Genomic DNA, 23,591 nt, shown 5'->3' with positions numbered 1-23,591 from the left:
TTTGAAGGGTAAGCAGAGAAATCTACCAAGGAGGACGAATCTGTACGACTCCTACAGGTCCCTTCAAACTGAAATAGAAGCTCAGACAGCGACTTAGTTTAGAATGAGGGTTATTTTGGGAAAGATGCTGCCGTCTGAGACAGGAGAAGGCAGATCCTTTTAAGACAAATCGGTTGTACTACAAATGGAAGTGTCGTCTAATATTAGAAGTGCTAAGTAAAGGCTCATAACAACACACCCATACAACATGACATGAAGGCTCCAGAGTCTTTGACTATCAGCTAATGTCAATGCAAGAGACAATTTCAGTTTCTGATATGTCCTGATATGTCCTCTTTTATGGGAATGCTAATAAAATGCTAGAAAACTGCTAATCCAATGCATTGCTGAACTTTGAGGCCTGTTAGAATCATGAATAGACTTTCCCTCCTAGATTTGCAGGAAGTAATGTCCATAACTCCTTGGTAACATTATCAAGTGCTGAGATAATTATTTGACCTTGACTTTACTGGGGATTCACTGACTTTTGGACCCACTAACAAAGTAGGCAAGGGTCAGGTTTCTTTGAATCAAGCAATAGTCTCCCTTATTTTTGATATCTACATGCCACCAGAGCTTCCATTTTTGAGGTGTTATCCAGTAATACTCAAGTCTGATGGGTTCTGATGGAGAGCTGATTTGCTTGATCGCGGCAAGGCTTCAGGTTAGGGTTAGGGGTTTGGGTGGGTTAAGGTTGGGGGATAGGGTTAGGGAAAGTATTCTTGATTGGATGGCATCCAAGTTAGGGTTAGGTTGGGTGAAGGTTAGGGCGAGTGTTTTTGACTAAATGGCATCCAGGTTAGGGTTAGGCGTTTGGGTGGGTTACGGTTAGGGTTTACGGCAAGGGCGAGTCTTCTTGACTGGATGGCACCCAGACTAGGGTTAGGGGTTAGGGTGGGTCAAGTTGGGGTAAGGTTAGGGTTTAGGGTTAGGGTGAGTCTTCTTGGGCGGATAGCATCCAGGTTAGGGTTTTAGCTAGGGTGAGCTGAGGGTCAGGGTTTAGGGTTAGGGTGAGTCTCCTTAGGTGGAAAGCATCCAGGTTAGGGTAAGAGGTTTGGGTGGGTTAAGGTTGGGGGATAGGGTTAGGGCAAGTCTTCTTGACTGGATGGCACCCAGACAAGGGTTAGGGGTTAGGGTGGGTTAAGGTGGGGTAAGGTTAGGGTTAAGGGTTAGGGTGAGTCTTCTTGGGCTGATAGCATCCAGGTTAGGGTTTTAGCTAGGGTGGGCTGAGGTCAGGGTTTGGGGTTACGGTGAGTCTTCTTGGCTGGATAGCATTCAGGTTAAGATTAGGTTGGGTTACGGTTAGGGTGGGTCTTGTTTGCTGTATGGGGTTAGGGGTTTGGGCTAGGATGGGTTAAGGTTAGGGTGAAGGGCAAGGATGATTTTCTTGGCATCCAGGTTAGGGTTGGGAGTTATGGTGAGTCTTTTGGGTTGATGGTATCCGTGTTAGGGGCTGGCACACCGGTTGAGGTTAGTTTTCTGGGCCAGATGGAACATGGGTTAGGGCTGAATTAAAGACCTACTATTTCTTGAAAAAAACATCAACCTGCTAATTTAACCTTTGCCCCTAGCATGACGAGCACAGATCAGTGTTGTGTTAGCGGTGCAACTCTTTGCATGGCATGGCAGAGCCTTTCACTGTTTCGTGTAACTACCATCAAACATCCTCTGAATTTGGGAGGTTTCAGCTCCTTTTTAATAAAAAAAAAACAGCTCTCAACACCTTTTACCATAAAGACTGACTTAACAGGAGTCATTAAAAATGTCACAAATGTGGCTGGAAGGGCATTAATAATGCTGCATCATGTCTTCCACGTGACCCGTCACATTACCAGAACCACTGATACAGGCATGCGACTGTCCACGTTGAAATATTGCATGGGATAATACTGAAAACTACAAAGTAGAAGCTGAAAAAAATGTTCAGCCAACCTTTTGTCAACAGGTTAGCTGATGGCTAACTTATCTGAATGATGATGGATCAATCATGCAGCAAGTAAATCATCCTCACGTCATTCTGAAAGCACTCCCCTCCCTCAACCTTTAAACCCTTTAACCCTTCGTTTCAACAACTGAGCCAGCCTGACAGAAAAAAAGCAAGGTTTGAGCTGAGCAAATGAAAAAAAAAAGAAAAAACAAGGGAAATCCACGCTTTTAATAATGATTCTACTCGAGGCTGGGAGGGAAGTGTATTACAGTTAGGTTTTACATAAGAGTTTTAAGCAGATGCCTTCAAATGCCCCATCCCCCACCTCAGGCAGCGAGGCTGTCCAATCCCGACACAGCGGCAGACGCACACAGATGTCTTTTGCTACCATTGTCAGGAACTTAATCAGGTTTTTAGTCTTTTACAATGCTTCTTTTTATGATCAACAAGCATAAAATCACTCTTTTTCAATATGCTGCCAGAATACCACACGTGGTTCAGGTGCAACTAAGAGTCAAACAGGTCATGTTCACCCACTTGTAATGCACCAGCTCTCTGTGGTGTTACTATTATTACAGGACATTTATTAATCACAAGATAAGTGTGAGAGACCCACCAGCACACGGATACACTCAGAGACAGCCGACCAACCAATCCCTCGCTGATCTGTGATGTCATCTTCTTATGCAAAAGCTGATGGGTGGTTGGACGGGGGGATTAACCCTAGGTCTCAGGTCTCTATCTAGCTGTGTGTGTGTGTTGGTGTGTGCGTGTGTGCGCATGGGCTCATGCAGGGATAAGTGTTGTTTGACAGTGCTGTCCCAGCCTGTAGACAGCTGGTTGTGTGAGGGATAGGCTACTCTCCTCTACTACACTTCACTCATTGATTCTGAGCTCCTGAAAATGTTTGCTGCAGTTACTCTGCTTCACATGCAGCGCTTATCTCGTCTAATCTACAATTATTTACATCCAGGGCAAGATGTTCAGAGTAAACATGCAGGTTTTAAAACCTCCTCACATAAATCTGCCTGTAAAATAATCAAAATGCTGTGTTCTGAAATTAGGGTTGGGGTAAAATCTTCATGTTTACATGTTGGAGGTGTGGGCCTCAAACACTGAGGTGCTAGCCAATCAGAGGGAGCAGGGAGCTCTAAAGAAACAGCATTCAGACAGAGGCTGAAATAAAGGTTTTCTAAAACGGTGAGAGGGAAATAGATTTTTATTTTGAGCTGTAAATTATGTAAACTACTACGGGAGCACCAGAGGGACAGAATTAAGACAAAAAAAAAACCAAACCTCCCTCTTTAATCAAAGCTTTTTAAACAACATGGGACCTGTTGAGGTTATTACTTGGTGATTGTTTTTAACTTATATCTCTCAAAATAAACTTTTAAAAATGATTTAGACAGGGCAAATTGATGCTAGAAGAAGTGTTTAACTCCATTCATTCAGATGAGTTATCGTCCTTTAAACACTAAATTAAAGCTGGAAGCAGCATAAAAATGTTTGGTTGTTCTGAGGTCAGTTGCCAGAAATGAAACTATACCATGAAGTCAATTTCTATCCAGTTGAGACTGTTACAAAGAAGCTGGTGTATTGAAGAAAAGAGTGACCGTGCAAACTGGTGACTCCTGGCCAAAGATGTCAGTGATTGTCAGCTGAGCGTCACCAGTTAACAAGGTCACACTTTACACTGAAACACCAGCAATGTCTGAGGCTGTGTTTGGGAATAGGTTCCAAAATAGGTACTTTTATTGGTACTGACCAAATTCTAGCAAAAATACCAGGTACCGATTCACGTTAAACCAAAAGGTACCATGCTTGGGTACCTAAACGCATCCCTGTGACTGTGAGGGAGTGGAAGAGTAGGTGATTTTCCATGCTAGACATGAACACAGCATTATAAGGTTATGCATTGAGAAATAAATGAAAATGAAAAAAATAATAATTTTCGACAAATTGATATTTTTTTACCACAAAAACACAAAAAAGTACCCAAAACTGGTACTGTTGAGTATTAGTACCAATTATCAGGTACCGGGCATCGGTACCATATGGCTGATATTCCAAATACAGTTTTTTCTTTGTGAATGAAAAAGTTGGTTTGGTCCGAGGTTATGACCAAATATGGAGTCTAAATATACGTGAATACATTCAGTAAAAGGTTTTTATGTTCAGAGTAAAATTACAGTATATCATCAAGAAAACCATCAATATTCTGATAGATTTGGTGCAGTTCACTATCGAGGTAGTTTTCTGGCTCCTTGGTTATGACCCAGGTCTCAGACAGCTCTGCTCTTATTGGTTGGGAGGGTTTCAGGTTCATTGACACAAGTTCATGTCTTTATATTTCACAGTTTGTTAGGTGTCTACAGATAAATGCAGTCACATACACAGAGGGACTTGCATGTCCAGACTCTACTCTGGGGTACATGTCAGATTTCTCCTCTAAAATGTCTCATGAACCTGTGAGTCATTTACCATCCGTCAAATTGGTGTTAGTCATTTAGAAAAATGTGTTGTCTTGAGCAACCATTGTACTCCACAGCCTTGACTGTTTACAAACAGCGCATTGGTCTATATAGGATTAATTATGCTTTCAATCCTTTGCTGACAAAACATGCAACAGTTTTGTACAAATGTGTCATATTATAAAGCAATAAGACCAGATTTCAGAGGACATGGTGTGGACTGTACTAGTGTGAGCTCTTACATGGTTTCTTGGCTTTTGAGCCAGATTAAAGCCGCCTCTTAGGACACTTCTTTTTACAACACCAGAGACTGTCGCTTGGCTAGAGACCATAAGGTTAACGAGGGAGGTCACTGGGTTTAGATCTCATCAGTCATTTTGAAAGATTCAGGGATTTTGTCGCACTCAAGATGAAGGACGTCTTATCCACATTTATAGTTTGAGGAGGGACTCCACAACCCTGTGCCTGAGCTCAGAGGCTCAAATCTTTCAATAAGATGAACTAGCCTGTTTAGTAGAATGTGATCATGACCATTGAAGAAAACAGTGACCCTGTAAACTGGAGCTCAACATTTCAGTGAAAGTCCGCTCACACCAGAGACCTCTGAGGCTGTGAGTCATTAAATGTGTAATAAGTAACACTAACAGCTAAATTCCTGAATCCTGTTTCTTTTTCCATATTAGCACGAGACATGCTAGTCTAACACTCAAACACACACACCTCTGCTCGTGTGGACGTCTTCTATCCCGGCGGTTTGTCCAATCAGATGGTACTGGTTGAGTCTGGAGCCATCCTCTGCCACTACCACAGATTTAGCAGCTCCCTGGGTCCAGGTGTAGACCACTTCTGAGACAGGATAGGCATCTGGAGGAGAGAGGGAGAGCTATAAATAAGCACTTCAATTCAGAGCAAGTTCATTTTCTTGCAAAAGATAAATAAATAAAAATGCAAGCAAGGTTTGTTTTCAGGTAAATTGGACTGACAGATATTTCTTGCCAGGGAGGTAGCCCTGGGAGCGCTTTCTGGGGGTGGTTGTGACATGTTTTTTCCCAACTCTACCCGCACTTTTTGTCAGGGGTAATTTTGTGCCCTAACACAAATCCTGTGTAAGACATTGTAACCCCGTGTTTTTCAGTCGTAGCTGGGGTTGTGCTATGGCAAACAGTCAAAATTTTGATTACTTGAACCTTTTACCTCAATTTCAACGCATGATTACACCACTGTCAACTCAGTTTATTTTGTGTTTGAGTTTTCCTCCATGACTTCTGAGTCTCAGTCCAATAGCAACCGCATTATCTACTTGTGTCAATCAAGCTATGCTCAGTCTCTTCTCAGTCTGACTAAGCTGTTTACATGCATTTTCATAGTCTGATCTCGTGATGACTAAGCTCATAGTCCAATTTCTCAATCTGCATGCAAATGTACTCAGTGGACATAGTCTTTCTGACATCACCCATCTGTTTCTGAAAAAGAATTTTGAAGCAAATCGGCAGGTGCAGCAATATTGGAATCAGGGCGGGCTTTGAGACTCCACACTAACAGCTACAAGGCCCCTGTCAGTAACATGTGCTGAGCTGGGCCTCTGAGTGGGAAATCTTGGAATCTTAATATCTTCCAGACTGCAGAGTTCGTAAAAAATTCACCCCTTGTACAGTGTGGTGATATTGGAATTAGCCATTTGGACGAGACATGTTTTGACCCAGGCTGTAATTTTTTTTTTCTTATGGCTGGGAGAATATGCTGTTCTTGCAAATTGATTCCATTAAGATTTTTGGGGTGTTGATTCAATTTGAATTGCAATTCTTCGATATTTATGATTTTTGCAATTTTTTCCATTTTTTTTTTTTTTTGCAATTTTTTGCTTTTTTATTTTCTACACCAGACCATGTGAAAAAGAGAAACGATAATGATAATGTCTACTGACTATATTGGCAGCAATATTTTCCCAAAAAATGCACATCATGTGATGTGACAGAAAAATTTTACCCTCTGCTGGAGAAAAGTGGTAATTTTTTTTTTTTCCAGAAACATATTTTTTGACAAAGAATCCTGATTTTAATATTGTCAAACAAAAAATCCTGATATATCATATTTTTGTTTTTTTCCCCACCCTTATTATTTTTGCTGTGAAAACATCCTTTTTCAACTTGGTGTGTATGTGACTTTCAGTACTTCCAGAGCCAGCCCCTAGTGGACACTTGAGAAACAGCAGATTTTAGCACTCCCACATGGTCTCAAATTTTTTAACTGCAGGTTGCCGCATGGTCACTTGGCTACTTCTTCTTTTTCTTCTTCTTCTGCTGGTTTTCTGGCAGCCTTTACGCTCTGTGACACCTAGTTGCCTGTCGTGTAACTACACCACCAGTAGTGTGCTTTGAGGGAATTGTGTATTAATAGGGAGAGAATTACAAGCAACACAGCAGTTCTACGTTGGTTAAAGCTGCAAAAGTTGGTTTGGATTATTTTTCAATGAACTGCCCAGCCTTAGCAGCAGTCTAAAGAAAAGTCCAATGTTCCTGAATGCACCATCTGCTTGCTAGGAGTCTCAAAGACAGTGTTTCCACTTTGTTCTGCTGACTGTCACAATCACATATTAAACCCTACTGTGAACTTGTGTAACAGGGTTGGCATTGTGTATTTATGGTCAGCAGATTAGATCTTTACTTCACTGTTTCTATTCTGGGTGTCGGCTTGGCAGCCCTCGAACTGGTGTACAGTACGTGTAGTGTTTAAATTTGGGCGCTGCCAGGCCGAAGGCCGTGCCCTTAATTGTAGGGTAGTTAGATTAGAATGAGGGATTATTGGTGAATTTCATTACATGGAGGAAGAGCTAAAGAGTTTGGCAAACAAGACGATGCATGCGTGCCAACTTTACAGCAGTTCACACTTAATGATTTGCTGATCACGGCTTGTTTGGGAGGCAAGGTAGCTACATCCCAGCCAAACTCAGCACCTACTCAACAGCGCCCAATCTGCCCAACCTAACCAGGAAGTAACTGCCAAAGACTCCAAGGAGAAGTCGTCAAAAGTCTCCAAAGAAGAGCAGTCGTGGAATGATTCACTGCTTCGTACAGTATGCTCAGCAGGATGACTGTGGGTTGAAGGCTAGAAAGGCTGAGGGATGAGTCATGAGACCATATTTTGTTTTTTTGTCACATCCCACCTGACATCATCATCATCATATGCAAATTTATGCAATAATGAGTCGCGAGTCGTTTTGAAGCACCCGTCCTGACACAAACACAGACTAGTCTTTTTATGAACAGGTGTCCACGATGAGTTCATAGAGTGTGGGTGGCATCTCGTCTCCAGTCTGTGCCGCAAATCCTCGACATGTGCCCCTTTCAGACTCATTTTAAGAAACCAGTGAGTTTACCAACTGCTCTGGATACATCAACAACAACCATATTTAGGAAAAAATTAAAGAGGGGTTATTCTGCTTTGAAGAGGGGCTTAATGTCTTGAATAAATGTGTGCAGATTTTTAAACCTCCACATATTTGTATGTTTCAGAACTCCCAAATCTGTCTGTTCGCTGATCAAAATGCTTAGTTCTAAAATTATCATCAGATCTTAACAAGACCTGCTGAAATAATGTGGTCACCACATAAGGATGTCCTAACTGGTTCATGACAAGTTGAGAAGGGCAGCTTTAACAGAGAGGTCAGCCCATAGCTCTGTCTCAAGAGAGTTGGCCAATTAGAACGATGGGGGTTTTTTGGGGCAGGAAGCTTTAAAGAGATAGCAGCTAAAAAGTAAGTGTTTTAGAAATAGTCTGGAGTAATATAATGATAATGTGTTAGAAAAATAGTGATATGGGGGCAACAGGGGGACAGAATTATGAGTAAAAAAAAAAAAAAAAAAAGGAAACACAATACCCCCTCTTTAAGTTTGTTGCCATGTCACCAGCCCTCTTTGGCAAGTGGATGCAAACTAGTCATTTCTTGCTATTAGAACTGTAAAGTTAGAGTGTAAGAGGTACATGCACTTTAAAGATGCCAAAACACATGACTGATGATCTACAATGTTACTGGCTACAGAACATGAAGATGCATTCGGCAAAAGAATTAATATACTTTTTTAAATTTTGTTTTGCAAGAAAGGATTGGTTCTTCAATTCAATGCTACGCACCACTAAGCTAACCATCTAGTATGTGCCTGACATTTGCTTAAACTACTCAGAGTATTTCTGTGAGCTGCGTGGCTGCAGGCCAGCAGGTAAATAAGGATTGGGTTGTGTGGGCCAGAAGAAGGGATTACTTTCCTTTAGCCTTGACCAACTTCACTTTTTACTCCAGGACTCTACCTACAACTTTGCCCTACAGAGGCAAAATCTGCACAATGGGTCAAGGTTTGTAAAGGATTGGATTAGGCGTCTTCTTGACCCCCCAAAACCCCCTAAATACAGCTGGAACTTAGTATGGCTTTCCAAAAACTGTTTGTATGTTCTGTATAATCAGCCAATGTGGAGCCAGATGAAAGTAGCTGGGGAGTAAGCCACAGGTAACCTGTCACCAAGCTGAAAATGCATGAAAACATTTTTACAAATGAGGTAAAGTGAAAAATCCACTTAAGATCTGTTTTAAAATTAAATTAAATTAAATTAATTTTAATGTATTTGATAAATTAATTGAAGCATAAATTGGCTCCTTAAGGAGGCACTTGAAGAAAAAAGATAATTACCCTTTTAAAATAATTGAATGTGATAGCATGAATGTAGATGGCCTCATTCACACAACATAAAAAATGAAATGAAATTAAGGCATTAGCAGAGCAGTGCAGTTTATTAAAAAGAGACTAACTTCTCATTAGTTTCCAACAGGAAACAGTTAAAGAAATTAAAGCGATTGTAGAACAGAAATTCTCGATATGCTGATGATGTACTTGTATTTTCATGTAACTTCTAATCACTGACAGCATTAATGACATGGTTGAATTTTAAATGATCAATATCAGGTTAGAGTTAAATATTAAAAAATACAGGTTGTTAAACTTAAAAATGGAGTTCCTCTCCAGGGTCTTTGTGAAAAATATTAAATTAATAAAATAAAAAATGTCCTGCTTTAATATATTAAACAAACAAAAAAAAACTTTAATCTTATTTTCCATAAGTGTTTCAAAATTGATTACTTAGTCCTCTTTAATTTGGTACTTTTCTGAAAATGCATGTTCTGAAAATGTCTTTCAAATTCACATTTTTTGTTGTTTGCTAATTTTTCACCACATATATGCGTATTTTAGTTGACGAATTATTAGAACTTTTATTTTTTTTAATTTTGATGACAACAAGGTATCACCTTAAGCTCCGCAATAACTGTGCTACAAAAGAAAATAAATAACACTTAGATTAAAAAATAACTTTTATTTATCTTAATGATTTTCTTTGTGAAGGCCAGAGGGAGCCACCACCAAGAGACTAAAGAGCCACAAAGTGAATTAGCATCATGGCAACGGAGCTAGCTAAAAAGAAAAAAAAAATGTTGCGGATTTCCATGAATCACAGAAATCACCTATTCTAGATACTAGACTAACTGTTCTGGAAACAAATAATCCCATTAAGTGTCTCTTCTAAATTTGAGCTCAAGCGGAGAACAAACGATCCATATTTGAGAAGAATATTTTTAATAATGTGTAAAAAATCCTTAACCAATAAGCATCTGGAAATGTGGATACATTTCCTACCCTTAAATAGTAGTTTATTCACTTATTTGTATTTATTTACATATTTATTTTGCCGTCTGTATCATCTTCATGCATCTGACGTGCAACTGCACATACTTTGTTGAAACACTAATAAGATCATGACGAAAAAGAAAACTGTTGTTGTTTCAGGGCCTGCAGGACTGAGTTATCACATCACGACCTTCTGGAAAAAACAGCAGAGATTTCCTGGCTTTTTTTAAACACGGGGGATTAATTTGACGTCATTTTTCATTACACCGGATGTCATCTCCATTCATCCTCCAGTGATGGCCTCAGTTGCCAACTTGTGGATGCATCTCAACTACTATTCAGTGTTTTGAAAGGTGACCAGGCTCCTTGATCTAGCACATTTATGGCAGTGCAAGGTGAGGATTAGCCACCTGTGGAGGGTACGACGCCAGGACCTGATCAGGCTGAACGTCGCATACAAACAGAAACGTAAAATGCAGTGTCGCAATTAACACATTATTCCTATTATACACTTAGACCTCTCACCCACAGGGCAATTCACCAGGGTGATTAGGTTGGAGTTTGCTATGAGGAGGCCCAGCAGCTTCTTACACTGTAATAGGATTGCAGTCAACTGTGCGTCTCTCCATACAGAGTGTGGGTGGAGTGCGTCTCACAGCAATCTTGGGATAAGAGTCTCATCCTTTTAGCTCAAGAGGCTTCCAAGGTGTGGCTTTTGGCCAGATCTGTCTTTAAATACCCCCAGGGCCACACAAGTTCCTATGCATGTCCTCAGTGCTGGGTCACACAAACAAGCCATCCTGTTCAGGAAGCCCCGGTGAAAATCTTTATGATTGTTCGCTGAACAAAGTGCTGAGCTGCTTTTGTCCTGTCTCCACTTCTTTAAGCTATGGAACATTAAAGCAGGGTGTTAAAGCTCTTGGGTTTGTACATGTATGGGTTTAAGATGGGCTCCAGCTGGAAATAGATATAATAGGTGAAAAGCTCATGGAGCAGAACTCCACAGTCAGACAGCAGTCCTGAGATTTGACCTCTTTGTTCTCATTGGCCAAGGTGTGGCTCCATGCTTGAAGCTTCCACCTGTAGCTGCTAGTAGTCACATTGTGTGCGCTGGCATACAAATGCATTGTTTCTATTATCAGAAAGCTAGCATGGATAGCTATACTCTCATTGATACCAAGTCACCAAAAAAATATTAAAGAGGGGGTATCGAGATTTTTTTAAAATTTAGAATCTTTACTCTCCCTCTGGCATGCCATAGTGAATGTACTGCTTTAAAGTTCTTTTTTTTAAACTCTAACACTGGTGTTTTAGAGAACTCTTATTTCAGCTTCTGTCTGAAACACTGTCTCTTTAAGGCTCCACGAACCCCCTCCCCTCTGATTGGCCAGCCCTCTGGAGGCCCGTCAGGGTGGCCTTAAGGGTTCAGGTCCACATCTCCAGAAGGAAATCCTTGTGTAAAGATGGCATCATTTTAACAAGTCTAATAAAAATCTAATTCTAATTTTAGAGCGGAGCATTTTGATTGGTTAACCAACTTGTACTATGAACATCAACTGTTGATACTTTATATCCACAGTTATGATGTGGAGAAAAAAAGAATACCCCTCTTTAATATTCACCTAACATGTATGTGAAAGCAGAATACCCCCTCTTTAATGTTTACCCACCATATAAGTGAAAGCAGAATACCCCCTCTTTGATGTTCACCTACCATATATGGGAAAGCAGAATACCCCCTCTTTAATGTTCAGCCACTCTATATATGGGAAAGCAGAATACCCCTTCTTTAATGTTCACCAACCATATATGGGAAAGCAGAATACCCCCTCTTTAATGTTCACCAACCATATATGGGAAAGCAGAATACCCCCTCTTTAATGTTCACCCACCATATATGGGAAAGCAGAATACCCCCTCTTTAATGTTCACCCAACATATAAGGGAAAGCAGAATACCCTCTCTTTAATGTTCATCCACCATATATCGGAAAGCAGGCTACTCCCTCTGTAAGATGTGTGCGACCTGTGTTGGCAATGGACATAAGGTGTAGCGAGATACTGAATTTTGCAGCTTAGCTGGTTAAAACATCATCTCATCACTCTTTCATTTCAGAATGTGAAATTAACTTGTGAAGAGTGATGAAATTTGGAGCCTGGATTTAGAGCCATGACTGGATATGAAATGTATCTATTTTTATTTATTTGTGTATGATAGAGATTAAAATATTGAATGTGCTTAATTCAACTAGTGTTTATGTCTATGGCATCCATCCATGCCTTATAACCCCCACTTTGGGAACCCCTGCTTTAAGTTTTGACAAATAAACCCCTGCTTTAAGTTGCCACTGGAAACAGCTGATTAGAGACACTCTTCATATTATTTTATTTTAAAAACACTCTTTTTTTAAGAAAAGTTATGAAAAACAGAAAAGAACATTTGTCAAAAAGGAAGTTGAGTAGATTTGTTTTGAGCTGTTTTGGTTTGAGCGTCACAAGTTTGCTTTTTTTTTTTAATGGGTCGCCGGACTGTGACTGGAAAAAAAAGAAGTGACGAAAAATGACTGTGCTTTAATTTTGAACGGGCCCAGAGTACCAGCTATTTACACTCCTGAACAGTAGGTGGTAACGATGCCCTGTAATGCTAATGGACCCCCTGCCATTTCAGATGGGGGGAAAAGCTCCTGTTTGTTTTTTCATGCTACTGACCGTGGCTAAACGCAGGGAGGACACAGACTACTTAAAGTGTGGATTTTCTTATATGGAGGAAAAAATACGCAGAGCCAGCTCAGTGTGTTTTGTGCAGTGAAGTATGAGCATGAAGTCATTTGGAAACAAAACACCCCCCTCTTTACCATCGTTCTCTTTTGCTTTTGTTTAATGATAAACTTGAGTTATGTGTCTATTAGCACAGTTGAGAACTACAGCTCTGCATCTATGGAGACGATGTTTTCCTGGCATGACACTTCAGTGATGATTCCTTGAATATTGAAGAATAAATGTGTTTAATTAAAAATGTATATATTTTACTATGACACAAATTAATAATTTTTACTACATAAAAGCATAAAAGTACCAAAAATTGGTACTGTTGCGTACCCGTACCGATTGCCAGGTACCAGGTGACAGTACCGTATTGTTTCAAATGTGAAAGGTATCCATCCCTATTAGTAAGAAGGTGTTTTTTTTTTTTCGTAAAAAATACTAAGGCCTAAATTTCAGTTTTTCTCCACTGTCAGTGATACACTTAGGGAAAATTTACACTTTGAGGAGAGCAGAGGACAAAAATATCCTCTTCCAAAAATTTTTATAAAAAAAGGACAGATAAATGCTTTTGCCTCTTTTTTTTCCTCAGATTTTTCAATCAACTTTATTGCTAATTAAATACATCAAACATTTAATTCATTGAATTCTAACCCTTTATGATGTCTGTTTTAAGGAAAAAAGAATAAAATGATTTATTTTTTATATTATAAATGTAAGGGCTGGGGATTTTTTTTTTGAAGTGTCAGGTTCTTAATTTACAACCCTTTCAGGTAAACAGAGGACAAAAATGTCCCATCTAGTCCCATTTTATCCAAAAAAAATTATTAGCACAGCAGGGTTTTTTTTTTTTTTTTTTTAAGAAAAATAGCACAATTTATCATTTTTACTGCCATGAGATGAGACAATTTTCCCATTGTACATCTAAACACAGTCTACTCACATTTCTCAACAGTAAAAGCAACTTCAAAAATACTGTGACCGTGGTATTTTCCATTTTGATTATGACTCAAGTTGATGTAAACGAGGCCAAAATATCAATCTGTAAAGTTTTCATGAGAGTTTTGTAGAGGACTTTTTTTCCTCTAGTGTGAAAAGGGCCACTCTCAAAAAATAACAATGCATCAAAAGCTGTTTCAATACTAATCTTGTGTATACTTAAGCTAGATCTGCGGGAAAAAAAAAAAAAAAAAACTCCAGCCATCCAGCATTTAATCATATGAGTAATAAAAACAGTGACATCATAAAATCAAATGGATATTTAAAACAAAACAATAAATAAATATGTGGTTATTTTTTTATTTGAACTGAATTTAATTGAAAGATTTGAGCACAATTATAGAAATTAGAAAAAATGTAAATTGTTTAAATTTTCATAGTAGCTTTTGGTAAACAACATTTTTGTTCTCTAATGAACTTAAATAGTCAAAAATAAAAGGGGTATCTCATTGTGTATCGTAATAACTGGGATTAGGGCAGTGATGAACTAAAGGACAATTCAAGGCTGTGTCTACTCACAGCTGCCAAACTTGAGAGGGCAGGCGTGTGCGTCCATGGGGAAATCCTCCAGCTGCATGGGGCACTCTGCAGAGATGGTCAGTCTGGGTGAAACACACACACACACACACACACACACAGCATTCATCAATCTGGGTGACATAATCTGACTCCAGCAGTCTCTGCTTCCACTTTTTGTCATGTGAAACACAGAAAACTCAACTCATGCAGGATTGCTCTGCTACACTACAATGATAGTGGCAACACTGCCACCTGGTGGACACAGGTTTCATGTGTTTTCCATGTCTGCTTCTAAACAGTAAACAGCTCTATAATGATGTGAATTCACTGAATCTACCAGGCTGCATAGAGGAGGACTCAGCAGTGTGGAAAGTCAAATCATCCAGGCGTGTGATCAACCTCAACAACAGATACAGAACACTTCTCCTCCTCTGCTTCTGACTGAACCATATCATGATCCAAAAAGACAACTGTGAAATCAAGATGTGGCCCAATCCTCTGGGGTCATGTTTTTTCATGCTTCAAAACCTCCCCGCGTGTATGTTCCTGCTGCAGGATGTCTCCTGACGTCTCCTGATGTCTCCTGATCCTCGTGTTGGAGCGAGTGAAGCGTGACGAGTCAGTGAGAAGGGCTACCTGTTTCCAGCTCAGCAGTTTGAGATGTTTCTTTAGTGTGGAGCAAAACAAAAGAGTAGAACACTCAGTACAGCATGCTCTAATTATTCACAAGGCCTCGCCTGATCAGTGAGATCAGAAGACTTACTGCCAGGTAGAATTGTTCCAACAAAGATTGTATCCACTTTATGTATTTTATCGCCAGTGTAGAATTGGTTGACAGCAAACCCCTGAAAAGACAAGCACGGAGCGCAGATGGCCTAGTGGTTTAGGTCGCCCTCCATGAGGTTTGCCCTCATGCCGGTAGCCCGGGTTTGATTCCAGCCTGTGGCCTCTTTCCCGTATGTCGCTCCCCACTCTCCCCCTCTTTCCTTCTCTATCCACTGTCCTCTGCTAACGCATTAAAGGCATGAAAAAGCCCCCAAAATATCTTTAAAAAAAAGAAAGAAAAAGACCAGCAGATGGCCTTCAAACCGTTTGGGAATCAAAAGCTTCTGATCTTGCAGAAAAATCGAAAAAAGGCTGACTTTTGAGATCTCACAGCTTGTATCGCCACAACCTGCCTCAAAGGAGTAAACAAAACAACAGGCTGTTGTGTGAAAGCACGAGGATGCATGCTTTGATAGGAGACCATCTTTACGTTGCAAGTGTTGCAATCAGCAGATTGAGCCTCACTCTGAATGACAAAACAAAAATTTAAAAAGGATAATCTGAAAATAGATTTAATGTTTTGAAATTGATTCCTTAAAGCTAAAAATACAAAAATCAATGACCAAAATCTGGTCAGCATAGAATTTGATTTTCATATATGAATCCAAAAATAAAACAGTAAAAGCAACTCATTTTGGGTTTTTTTGCTTTTTTGATTGATTGACTGATTTTATTATTTAATTTCTCCGATCATTGTGTCCCGGAAGTGTTAGCTTTTCTGTCAAAAGAGCGTAGATGAAGCTGGCTTGATGGTAGCTGCAGACACAAGACCATATACTGTAAAAAAAAATTACATTTATAGGGATGGATACCGAATTAGGTACTTTTATAAACCGACCGAATTCAGTCAAAAGTACCGGGTACCGATTCATATAAAATCAAAAGGTTCCATGTTTAGGTTCCTAAATGCATATTTGTGACTGTGAGGGAGTGGACGAGTAGGCCACTTTCCATGCTGGACATGAACACAGCATTATAAGGTTAGTTATTGAAAAATAAATATGTTTAATAAAAAAAAAGATTTGATTATTAAAAAAATATAGATTCTTTTACCAAATAAGCACAAAAATGTACCAAAAATTAGCACCCGTTGAGTACCAATTCCAATTGCCAGGTACCGGGTATAGGGATGGGTAACTTTCACATTTGAAACGATACAGTACTGATGCTTGGTACCTGGCAATCGGTACCCGTACTCAATTTTCTGTACTTTTTTGTGTTAATGTCGTAAAAAAAAAAATCAATATGTTCAATGATAATAATACTTTTTTTTTTTTTCAATTTAACATATCTATTCTTCAATGTATAACCTTGCAATGCTGTGTTCATGTCCAGCATGGAAAATTGCCTAATCTTCCACTCCTTCACATTCACAAGGATGCGTTTAGGTACCTAAATATGTAACCTTTTGATTTTAAATGAAATGGTACCCGGTACTTTTGACAGAGTTTGGTCGGTGCCTATAAAAGTACCGATTCGGTACCCATCCCTAACCGGGCATAGGTACCGTATCATTTCAAACGTGATGAGTACCAATCCCTATACATTGATACATATATTCTATGTACAGTCCCTGGGATGGACAGCTATGATTTATTCCAAGGAGCTCAATGAGTGACTCATAAGCATGACAACATGACAACTAGAGATGCACTGGTACTGATCTGTGATATCTGTTATCCGTGTATTAGTGCCCCTCAAAGCTTTGCTACTAGATTTGAAATGTTGCCTCCGATGCACTTGCTTTGTTTCTTGCTGCATTACCAGTCAACAGGGTATGAAACATGTGTACATTCTGAAGCTTTTTTTTGGTGGTAAACATTTAAATATTTAATAGTTTAAATAAATATTAACTTCAGTAATTCCAAATACTCACTTTTTTTTTCTTTTACTCAAAAAAATACCAGTCTTATCCTACAGTAGGGTAGGCAGGTTATTATATAACACTGGTATCAGATCTGTATCAGTCAATATCAAAGCCCAGGTATGCCTAGGTATTACAAAAGTTGGATTGGTGCACCCCTAAAGTTCCGGGTACCGATTCACATAAAATAAAAAGGTACCATTAGGTACCTAAATGCATTCTTGTGACTGTGAGGGAGTGGAAGAGAAGGTGATTTTCTATGTTGGACATGAACACAGCATCACAAGGTTATATAAAGAGAATAAATATGTTATATTAAAAAGAATTTACATTTTATTATTTTTCAAATTGATATTTTTTACAACATAAACTCCCGACAATTGGTACCGTTGACTACCGAAACCGATTGCCAGGTACTGGAATTGGTATCATATCCTTTCAAATGTGAAAGGTACCCATCCCTACACATGACTACAACTTCTGGGCTATGATAATAAAAAAAATAAATAAATAAATAAAAAATCTAAATCAGCCTGTGGCCCATAATTCATCTTCCCCTTTGTGTGATCTACTTTAACAAACAGGATGTTGAAAAACAAAATATTCAATGTTTTGTTTTTTGATTCATGACTAGATATCAATTGATACACGGATTGTATGGCACAACCATTACATCATCTACGTCTGCGTAATCAAGCACAGCTTTACAGAAATCCTCTTCACATCCACTGCCAATATCTGTTCAGTTCTGTTGTTTTTTGACGCAGCCGTTTCCGTGTTACGAGCATTCAGTATGAGATTTGAACAACGGTGTGAGGAAGACAGAATTTAACTAACGTCAGAGGCAGACACAAGGTGGATTTCTGTGAATCTGTGCTCACAAAGTGACATTGAATTCTTCAGTTTTGAATTTGGGGGGATGAAAACAGATGATTTTTCAGTTAGCTTAAATTCAAAGCAGATAGATTAAGTTTCATATTGTGCTTTTTAAATTCAATGGAAAAACTCAACTTCAGTTCCCAGTGGCACAAATCTCTGCCCGTACTCGAGGTCAAAGTTAAGCGTCACAACGTGTCTGTGCAGAAAATATGCTTCAAATATGCATCTGTGTGTGTGTGTGTGTGTGTGTGTGTGATGAAGCTATAAATAAACTCTCCTTTGATATGTATACATCAGGGCGCTTGCATATGGATAATCTGTGTATTTCTCCTCGTGGGCAGCGCTGGTAGCAGATAAAGTGCTCTCATCCAGTCACTCTTTAAGTCCTGCAGCTACAGTCACTCCTGGGGATAAGCACAGCATTATTCTAATTCTCTGGTCCAAAGGTCACGATGCAGCAACAGCAACATAAAACAATTTCACTCCGAGTGTGATTTCTGCAGATGTCGCTTTCTCAGTTCTTCTCGACTGTTTTTTTTTTTTTTTATTGTCCTGCTTCTTTGTCATTGAGGGGGGTGATATTTCAGAACAATCACCATCTGGTTGCTGGCCTATTTTTCTTAACTACATCACTGCCAAATCTATAGTTCACAAAGAGGCTGCTTTTCATAATGAATGATCTCCCTGTGCAAACCCTACATTTAAAGAGACAGGCTCAGGGTTGCACGATACATATCTGAAGTTTTCTCCATCTGAGGGAATCAAGAATTAAATATGTCAATTAAAATACATGAGAAATCTTCTTCTTACATTGATTTTGTTTTATAATGTTAAATAAAATAAATCCACTAGGTGGCACTGTTATTCCACAGTCTGAACCACATACTGAGGCTCCAGAGCTGCATTTTGTGCCTTTAAAACCGGACATTCACTAACCTCCAGCTGGAGTGATTTGGCACATGAGATGTCCTCAATTCAGGGATTAATTTTGAGGCTCACTTCTGTCATAAAAATGTTGTTTCTATTTTCTCAATGAGCAAGGACAGTCACTCAAAGAGGTTTATGAATTGTTGTAGTACCTACCGCATTGTGTACAGCAAAGTGCCGTCGTCCTGCAGCCTCAGCAGCTTGTTCGGCGTCGTCATGTTATGAGCGATGGACTTCTTGCCATTGAGGAAGAAGGTATCAGGGGTCCAGATTTTGCTAGCTAGCAAGTTGTTGAGGGGAAGCATCTCCATGGGGCCTTTGAAGCACAGGCGCTCGTCCTTCCAGCTTTGACGGAAAAACACGTCTATGGTGTATTCCTACGGCGAAAGGACATGCAGAATTTATACGAGGAGAGGAAACAGATGGATGCTTTTTGTATTTAGCCCCAAACAAACTGATTAGCATGACTTATTTCTGCTTGTATTTTAGTATTTTTATATAGTTTTAATTCAGTGTAGAAAATCATCAACTTTGGCTGACTTCTATGGCCACGCCCATTGAGCTACAAAAAATCCTTTCATAAATTTAAATCGTCAATGTGTCTTGTATACATCCCATACGTTTTAATCTGATTAGAAATAAAATTGTGGGATAAGTTGATTCAAACACGTACCCTATAAATCATCAAAATTGGACATTTAACTCCAATTTCTGAACCTTCTGTTCTAAATTCACTATGGTCGTAATAGACTTTTTTGTACATCTTTGCATGGTTATTATGCGAAAAAAAAAAATCAGACTTGTTGCTCAAAGTAGCTGGTTGGGCTGTGTTTTTCTCACCTAGGGGGCGCTGTGGAATATGTACGAGCGCAAAAACACTGGAACCATATGAGTTTTCGAGCACACTGAAAACATGTTTGGGGTTAAAGAGGATGAAGAAATTTCCGAAATGGATTCATTTTGACCTTCATATATCCCACTTTAACACACAGGGTAGATAAATCACAAATTTGCTTGTGTGTGAAATTTAGACACGTCCCAAGCTCTAAATGAACAAGAAAGAACTGTGCACAGAAAACTGGCACAGTTTGCTAACTGATATTAAATGAATCAATCATCTGCTCCTGCACGAGTTTTTTCTCCAAGCCAATTACAGGAAAGTGGCAAGTTTGATCACTCCTTTGTTGAAGTGTCAGGGATATGGCAGGTTATAAAAGAAAAAATTAATACAAGAGGAGATTTAATGCGTTTTGCTACCCTGCTGGAACTTTCTACTTCATAAGAAACTGGATTAATGAAGAGATGAATCAGCGAGCCAGAAAGAAAAGGAACTCACCATCTCTGTGTCAGACACGGGGCCAAAGCTTGTGACGAAAATGTTCGTCTTGATTTCCGTGACGTTTTCTGAGGGGAGAGCAAAGGTCAGGATGGGTTATGAAGTGGACAGGAAAAATGATAAAGTTCCACCAGAGACTCCAGGGAACCAAAAGAAGATGATATCTGAAATTTCTTGAATGTAGAATTTGTGCATTTAAGTCTTATCAGGGGAGAAAAATATAAATAATTTAGACCAGTGTTCAGTATCCACTTTAGCACTTCCAAAACAGGAAAGTTTAGAAAAACATAAACAGACTTTCACTTTGATGGGGCTTTTCTGTACCAACAGAGCAACATAACATAAAGGGCAAGGCGACATCCATTTTTTTCGTCACAATTTATTATGTTACCCCACCCAAAATCAAACAAAAAAGTTGTGTATGCAGGGACAACCTGGAGTGGACCAAGATGGTAGCAACACTGCAAAACAGGGACAACTGGCTCTATTCATGAGACGTGGTTCAGGATTTTTATGACAAGGACAACAATGGCCCCAAGTTCCGCACCCAAGCAATCGTCGGTCCATTAGCCATGTGTCCCTTTTATCTACAGCCCTCTTGTTCTATCTCCAAAGGGTCTAACAGGACTGATTGCTTTAGGGATACAAGACTTCAATCTTTCAACTGACCAAACAAGAGTCATTGGCAGAATAAGTTGTTTGGCATTAGCAGAGAAGATTTGGAAATTTCTTTCATGGGTTCTGCATCTTGTCTGATTGTTTGGCAATCTTCATATGACATCACTCCAGTGGCTGGTGCAAATGCGGCCAGGTCATCCCTGGTACGCTGTGTGGCCTGGCCGCAACTTGTGATGTGCTTCATGGTTTGGGCCACTCCACATGTACACAAGTCAGATGTTGCCAGCTTCCACTTCTGCACGGATGCCTTGTACCACTCTTTTCCAACACGTAGGTGGTTCAGGGATCCTCCAGACAGCCCAAGGCTGGTCACAGCCTGTAGCGAGGCATTGCATACATTGAGCCATCTGGCTGCCAAGGCTGTTCCACACCTCTGTCATTCAGTGGTCCTGGCAGCAGTTGGAGTGGTCCCTAGGACTTAGGTGTGTGTGGGTAGCAGAGTGCTCATGATGTAGACACCAGGTGTCATCAGCTTGCTTTTTGTGCTTGGCTTGTCTGTGAATATCAGGGGAAGGTGATGTCAGAGACTGTGGACAGGGTAGTCATGATACACCGTGGTCACATCCTGTGTCCTTGTTGAGGATAGGGTCTAGGTTTTGTGCATGACACGACCTGCTCCGTGCTGGAAACACTCAAGGCCCATGCAGAGGTCTGTAATGTGCCCAGGTGAGCCCCACACTTTGAGGTGGTCGGTTTGTGTAACAGGCTGTTCCTGGTTGAGACCTTAAGTCTCGGTTAGGGCTGGGCAATTCACTGAAAAATAATTGAAACTGACAACCTCAGCTTCTAACTGATGTAAAACTGCTGTGGTGACTGTTTTGATTATTCTCCCCTTGTGATTCTCGCTCTCTAAATTTGAGTTTGATTTTTCAAAAAACATTTTCATTCTGGCTGATGTGTTTTTTCAATTTGATTGCTTCAATAAATAACCCTTGATTGTCCATCTGTGCATGTTCATTTCAGTTATTTGTCTCTCAATTACTGAATAAACTAAGCTGAGAGTGGAATAATTGTGAATTAACAGAAATCAAGGCAGAAGGTTAAATTAATCATGATTTTGATTTCGCCCTTAATTACCCTCTGTAAATGAGGGTGCAATCTAAGGTAACTCCCAGACAAACTGGATGCTGATGGTACTCAAGCTTTGTCCATCCCAGGCAACATCGAGCTCCCGTTCGCCTCTCTGTTCTAAAGATGGAAACTGCAGTTTTTATGGGTGTAAACCAAGGTTAGCACGATTTTGGATTGTTCTATAGTTTTTGTTTTTATTGGGCTTTGTGCTTTCAATTCAGTTAAGTCACAATTATTTTTTAAAGCAGGTTTTATAGTCGAGTCTGAAAATGCTTTGTCATTTTTGTTATTTAGCAGAGTTGTCAGTAGGGAGATTTGAAAATGTCAGAAAAATTTCCAAACACTGTACCATTTTCAAAAATAAGGCGTGTCACTGTGGGTTTTTTTGTCTATTTAATATAATATATACATAGACATTTTCTCTCTAAACATTAGTTGAGTCATTTTTTCAAAACTTACGACAGTTTAATTTAGTTGATTTTTGTAAAGTCTTTTTATTTTTTCATTTTCACTTCACCTCTTGATTTCATCATGTTGTTTTTTTTGTTGCCTTTAATAAAGTTAATACTTTATGCGCTAAGCTTATAGTATTCTTACCTATTATAAGTGAATTAATTTCAATTACTCAATAATAGGGATGGGTACCGAATTAGCTACTTCTATAGGTACCAACTGAATTCTGTCAAAAGTACCAGGTACTGATTCATGTAAAATCAAAAGGTTCCATGTTTAGGTACCTAAATGCATCCTTGGGACTGTGAGGGAGTGGAAGAGAAGGAGATTTTGATTTTGATTTTGAAGAATAAATATGTGTAATTGAAAATAAATAAATAAATAAAGTGATAATTTTTACCACATAAACATTGGTACCGTTGAGTACCGATTGCATCAGTACCCTTTTGTTTCAAATGTGGAAGGTACCCATCCCTACTCAATGAGTTTGTGTTTGTGTCACTACAGTCAGAACAACTTTAAACTCATTTTGTAATACATTTTTAATATTTATAGAAATAAAAAATATGCCCGCACTATTCAGCTGGAAAAGCTCAAGATACCATTTTTTTCAAAAGGGCACAGTGCCTTGCCCAAGGACACTTAGGTCTCTTCTCAAGATAAAGTGAAAGTGGTGATGAATCTTCCTCAACATTTACATAAGGTGTCCTCGTGAGCAGGTAATGGCCATGCAGCTTGTTGAATGCCTGAATGTCTCCCTTCTTCATATTTATAGTTCCTCTTGTTAAGGGTAGCAACCGTTACCAGGAAGTGAGCGCAGCCTTTTGCCATGACACATCAGGCATTCTGCTTCAAAAAATCACCCTGGTTTCTTCCTATTATGGGACAAGAACTGCATGTACGTGTATACCCGTGTGAAATGAGGTGTGGTGTCGTCAGGAAAAAAAAAAATTAAGAGCTGGGTTGAAATCGGTGGAATCAATGCGGCAAGTTGGACACGAATAGAGAAGAAGTAGAATCCACCTTTGAATAGCAATCTGTGAGCTCAAGGTTATCTCCTGTTGCCAGGGCGACGAGCATAAATAAAACACAGCAGCGCTCTGAAATCAGACCGTGTTGAAAATGGCTTGATTGATTTACTCTCTCTGTCATGGCGATGTAAAAGAAAA

At 39.5% G+C, this 23,591-nt stretch overlaps 1 protein-coding gene across 1 annotated transcript in view; it reads right to left on the bottom strand.

Annotated features, from left to right (window-relative positions):
- Window positions 1-23,591, bottom strand: part of LOC141786023 (gamma-aminobutyric acid receptor subunit alpha-5-like) — a 30,635-nt gene that overhangs the window by 5,401 nt on the left and 1,643 nt on the right. The window contains exons 4-7 of the mRNA XM_074664717.1: window positions 20,221-20,288; window positions 19,041-19,261; window positions 14,390-14,472; window positions 5,158-5,301 (exon numbers count right to left, since the gene is read on the bottom strand). Coding sequence (XP_074520818.1) covers window positions 5,158-5,301; window positions 14,390-14,472; window positions 19,041-19,261; window positions 20,221-20,288 — 516 coding nt within the window. The remainder of the gene's footprint in view (window positions 1-5,157; window positions 5,302-14,389; window positions 14,473-19,040; window positions 19,262-20,220; window positions 20,289-23,591) is intronic.

The sequence above is a fragment of the Halichoeres trimaculatus genome, unplaced genomic scaffold, assembly GCF_033239565.1.
Source record: "Halichoeres trimaculatus isolate MK-OKI-2021-1 unplaced genomic scaffold, fHalTri1.1 fHalTri1_scaffold_24, whole genome shotgun sequence".
Taxonomy (NCBI): Eukaryota; Metazoa; Chordata; class Actinopteri; order Labriformes; family Labridae; genus Halichoeres; species Halichoeres trimaculatus.
This window is presented reverse-complemented; position numbering and strand designations above follow the sequence as displayed.